At 41.5% G+C, this 5,364-nt stretch overlaps 2 protein-coding genes across 2 annotated transcripts in view; both read left to right on the top strand.

Annotated features, from left to right (window-relative positions):
- Positions 1–4,849, top strand: part of SARC_00162 (hypothetical protein) — a 6,530-nt gene extending 1,681 nt beyond the window's left edge. The window contains exons 2-8 of the mRNA XM_014306155.1: positions 655–773; positions 2,076–2,193; positions 2,425–2,519; positions 3,450–3,584; positions 3,819–3,932; positions 4,244–4,344; positions 4,719–4,849. Coding sequence (XP_014161630.1) covers positions 655–773; positions 2,076–2,193; positions 2,425–2,519; positions 3,450–3,584; positions 3,819–3,932; positions 4,244–4,344; positions 4,719–4,815 — 779 coding nt within the window. The 3' untranslated portion in view covers positions 4,816–4,849. The remainder of the gene's footprint in view (positions 1–654; positions 774–2,075; positions 2,194–2,424; positions 2,520–3,449; positions 3,585–3,818; positions 3,933–4,243; positions 4,345–4,718) is intronic.
- A 209-nt stretch (positions 4,850–5,058) lies between these two features.
- SARC_00161 (hypothetical protein) overlaps positions 5,059–5,364 on the top strand; it is a gene marked incomplete at its 5' end in the record, with an annotated part of 5,011 nt that continues 4,705 nt past the window's right edge. The window contains one exon of the mRNA XM_014306154.1: positions 5,059–5,077. Coding sequence (XP_014161629.1) covers positions 5,059–5,077 — 19 coding nt within the window. The remainder of the gene's footprint in view (positions 5,078–5,364) is intronic.

The raw sequence follows: 5,364 nt of genomic DNA, 5'->3' as shown, positions 1-5,364 counted from the left end.
GTGTGTGTGTGTGTGTGTGTGTAGAAGCCGAGTTGTAGGTAGTTCGATATTTATGGGAGTAGTAGGTTTATATATTACTACATTAAGCTACTCAGATTACGTCATTCATAGGTCCTTATGGGGCTGTCTTGAACCTTTGACCGACTCTCCTCGCACACTACTGATATCAATGCACCATCTCGTTGCCTGCGAGCGGCGTATTCAGAGTGCATGTGCGTGTGCGCATTATTGTTTCTACTTAGGCGCTCTTGAATCCAAAACACAACCTGCTAGGTCAAACATATGGGTCCTCGCCAATGTGGCTATCTTTCTTTCCATGCGCTCAATATTTTTGTGTTCTTGTCATCACCTCCTTGTGTAAACCAGGGCACTACCACATCATCAATCAACCTTCATGTAAGCCAGGACACTACCACATCATCAATCAATCTTCATTTTTGTTATCGATGGCCTAGAAATTGATTACCTATTTCCGCTCCTTTACATGCTTTCGCGCTGACGTTCATCTCATCGTTATTGTTGGCAATATGCTTGAATTCTGTGCTTGTTGAGGTTTTTGAACTCTCTCCTCATCATCCCTATCATGGATATCAGTCTTCATAAGAAGACAGTGTCTAAAACTGTGAGCTTTGAATTCATGACCGGGTATGCCAGGAACTGTCAAGGTAGCCGATCTTCGCTTCATTAGCAAACTTGACTATGGCGATGCTTCTGGGGGAAACCTGAAAGACTTTGGTGTACAGGAAGCGGTGTATGGAATAATTCAGGACAAAGTATGTGTAGATGTATAAGTGTTGGGATTATACGTGTCATATATACTTCTTTCGAGTATGTAGGCACCTGAGTGGACTTTGGGGGTTATACAGTTCCGATGATGGTGTACGTTAGTTACATTGCTTCACTATAGAAATCAAGTACGAACTACGAACGTATATGTTATCTAGCCCGTGTAATATATGAGAAGCAATCTAGGTTCGTGGGCTGTATATCCTATTCTACTAGAAGTGCATGCCACTCCGAAATGTTCTATTTTGTCTACTTCCAGGAGTACGTGGTGTATGTTTCCATGTAAGAGTGATGCTGCAATAACTGTCCTGGAAAACAAATGGGCATGCATGTGATAGAATCGCCACATACACATATGGTGTATCTGAACTTCCCTGTAGTCGTGCGTATACTTACTTGGTACAACGTAGCGTACTGTACCTAACAAGATGTATGTATATTGTTACCGGTATATTCTCCAGATATGTTGGGTGTGCATATGTCATGTACAAAGGTAGTAGATTCGTCACACACATTTAGCACAATCTGGTGGTATATCGAGATCCTATTGGTTTCACAAATGGTGTCGAGTATTTGGGTAAGGAATGAATTGTCGCTACTTTGGTGCACACGAAGATGCCTAGAAATGCTTTCTATCATTTACACTTTACTTCAAATTTGCTATCAACTAAATCGCAACCCTTTGCAACATCGGAAAGCCTGTGCCATGCACCACTTCACCTGATTTACTTAGTGGGCGCGCCTTCTTGTTTCACGCTGCACTCTCGTCCATACTACAAACAGCGCCATTCACTAAGCCCGTCAGAATGAGTGACGTCTCTTACTATCTTGACTATTCGTAATTCTCAGAAATGTATGACCCCGTTTATTCCGCCGATGTTGACAGTTTCTTTCTTATTTGCTTCATGATATAAATGCCCATACCTACCACCATTCAAATATGCGCATCCAAGGGTCCTAGTATATACGCTGACATGTACAATACCGATCGAAAAATGGGCAATATATCTATCTCTATCAATGGTCGAAAGGTCTCTCATGGTATCGTTGAGGTAGTGTATCACTCGGGTTGCCGTGCGTGAACGGTCATCGTTAACATTCTGCGCATTGATCCTGTGTTCAGCCCCATGGGCTATTTATTCTTGGGCTTTTATCACCATAGACTGGGACACCAATCAGGGCGTGCTGCTTTTCCATGCGTATGTAGTGCTCCTTTGCTCTTGGCTTACTCTTGCTGATAGAACTTTTCACATGGGTTTGCCTACCATACCTACCATATGTCAAAATAGCTTCAAGGGCTACCCTTGAACCCAACCGCACGTGACTACGCCGACAGTTTAGTGTTGTTTAGAAAGCTGCGGGAAGCTATCATGGCCACAAAACGAGTCGATCCATTCGTCATCAAAGGTGCGTAGCATTGTGTCAAAGGCAATCGTGCAACGCTTTTCTGTTCAGTACATCTCTTCTGATGTGGATGTGAGCTGCGCTTCTTCCAGGCATATCGGCTCTGTTGTTCATTCGTTTGGTGATAAGCGTTGTATTTGAGAAAGTCCTCGAAGAGGCGTTTGCTTTCATTACCTTCTAACCTGGTATTCAAACTGTGCACATTTGTTTCAATGGACTATGAATATTGCATAGTGTATGAGAATGCTGCTACCGTTGCACTCGAGGCTGACGACATGTCCGAGTACCACGTGTGCGTTGTCAACCTCACGTACACTCTCTATCCCGAGGTGATGGTCTCCTCGTAAGTTGATCTATCAAACAGTAAGCATACTTGACATCATCCTGCAGTCATACTTGCGCAAAATGTTGGGATACATCTGTACATTTTATCTATTCATACTCTCTGCTGCAGCAACCTGGTGTGGAGTCTTCCTGTATGCGCGTGTAGACAAATGACTCGTATGCTTTCTCGTAAAAGTTCTACTTCGCTCGCAAGTCGAATTGTTATTTTTATCATTGCTCGTGTACGACTCTATCGATCTAATTGTTGATGATTTTCTGTTTTCGAGTCGCAATTTGTGGTTAGAAGTCGGTTGTGTTCGCCCGTAGTGCTGCAGTGCACGAGTGTGTGTGTCATGATGGCAGCTATATTGTGCTTTCTGCAGCGATTTTGTATCTATTTATATGCGAAAGCTAAAACATAAATGATCAATACAATCTGTTTTTGAGTGGTTCACTACAATAGTCTCTGAAATCACACGCACTTCCATCTGGCTTATTTCTCCGTAGTGGGAGCTTAATCCATCTTTGCTTAAAGTTTTTGCTTGCTCCTGGAAACCAAGTTTAATGCCTTGTGGCTATACTAAAGTGTGAGAGTAGAACAACTGACTATGAATACCAATACATCTGAGTGTATCTCGTGCCCCTGCCGTATGAGCTAGATTTGCATTCAATGAGGTGGCCAGGGCGCCTCGATTGAATGGTGCGATATGGTGATAGAGGACTCGCTTCTTAAGTCTTAGGCTTGAAAGTTAGCGCACAAACGTGTACAAAATCGTTTTCCACTTATTATCATGCTTCCACATATTATCATATTTGCTTGTGGCTTGTGAATTGTATAGTGGCCTTGGCCTACAAGTCAGCCATAGTGCTGCCAGTTATCTCCGATGACGTATGCTAACCACGAGAAATATCGTACCTCACACAGAAATGTACAGGACGATGATAAGACGTCGCTGGAAAGACAGTGGATCAAATGCTACGCGGAGCTGATTACATACTGCGGCTGCTACTTAGAGGCTATTTCAGAGGTGTTATCGATCACTCAACAGATCCCATCGCCGTATCTAAGGGTATATCATCCATACACATGGAATAGACCCAAATCATTTATCACCAAACACTGCATTCCCTTCGCTCCAGTGTGGCAATGGAGTGCCAATATTTCTCATTGCGACTGATTTGTTGTGTTCGATCGGACAGCCAGCTGTGTGCTGTGTATATTTTTCTGTCTTCCCGCTCAGCGATTTTAAACCTAAATGTGGTAGTGAATATGGCACCTCATTCAAGCATCGATTACACTGTAGACTGATGGTATACGAACGAGTCTGCGAGCTGTGCAAGCTGTGGAGGGCTCAGACTACTTTCAATTCTTCGCACTGTTGAAGCACTTGACTGGTCGAAGGGAAACGTTGATGCTGGTAGGTTGTGCATGTCACCAGAATCTATCAACGGTGTGAATGTTCACTCACTATCCCTTCTAGTCTGAAATGTTGTACATATTGTTACAATAATATAGACCTAGATTTCGAACAGTGGCAAGATGAGTGCGGTGTGAACGTTTCGAGCCTGTTAAAATGAGCCTGTTAAAATGTCGGAATATATTGTGGGGTATGGCATGGATACAGCAAGTTACGATTACATAACAATCATGGTATTCACCCGATGTTCAAGGCGAGATCAAAATCGTTTCAAAGGTTTGTTCCTGATTCTTCGCCATCCTTACTACCAGAAATCCGCGGACATTCTGCGCAAGAAAGCGCTTGCGGTCTTCCGGAAGGCGTATGTAGTCCTGGACCTGAACTATATGAAGGAGGTGCTGTGTATGTCCGCGTAAGTTACCACATCAGATACTCTGCATGGTGCTGGCCGTGTCTACTAGTTGAGCTAGTACTATTAGTAGTGTTTATAGACAATACATATAATGAATGCGTGTGCACTCTCTGAAATCATTACCTCGGGTCAGGCAATAGAGACCAGGCTTACCTGATTGCGTGTTTGATAAACCAATACTTAGCCCTTGATATATGATCTCCATTTCACGTTTGCTACTAAATTGGTAGGTAGTTGTAATATGGCTACATGCATTCAATCTAACTCCACAACGTGTTACTTCAAGACCAGCATGTACGCCAATGTACTGCACAGATGTTTGCTTTCAGACACGCATTTAAGAATATTCCTATCCCACCACAAATACACACCAGGATTGGGGCCTGCTCCGAGTTTCTGATACAGAACAGTCCTACGGTGAAAGCGGATATCACTGACAACACCGTAAATTTCCGACCGAAGAAAGCGTAGTTTACCTCTAAATAGTAAAACGCTAAAGATATCGAAAGGTGAATAGGGTATTTATGTTTAAGTCGTGAAGTACCACTAATCAAACCCAAATTGGTTTAGAGTCCTCGAATCAGATTCGGGTGGTCTTTATTTTGCAACGGGTGCTGAGCACGAGAAATTGAGCATGGTGGCCTGAAGCTACTCGCTGACTACTTTCCATCGCTGTCTATCAACCTGTGGTATGATCCCAACGAGTACTACCGCATGGCGATATGTCAATCAGGTGTGCACTCATTCTATAATATATATATATTTATATATATATATATAATTATATATATATATATATATATATATACATATATATCTATATATATATATATATATATATATATATATATACAATATGTATATATATATATGTGTGTGTATATATGTATATATGTATATATGTATATATGTATATATATATATATTATATATATATATGTATATATATATATATATATGTATGTATATAAATGTATATATATGTATATATATATATGTGTGTGTGTGTGAATATATATG

Source organism: Sphaeroforma arctica (genome assembly GCF_001186125.1).
Source record: "Sphaeroforma arctica JP610 unplaced genomic scaffold supercont1.4, whole genome shotgun sequence".
NCBI lineage: Eukaryota > Ichthyosporea > Ichthyophonida > Sphaeroforma > Sphaeroforma arctica.
This window is presented reverse-complemented; position numbering and strand designations above follow the sequence as displayed.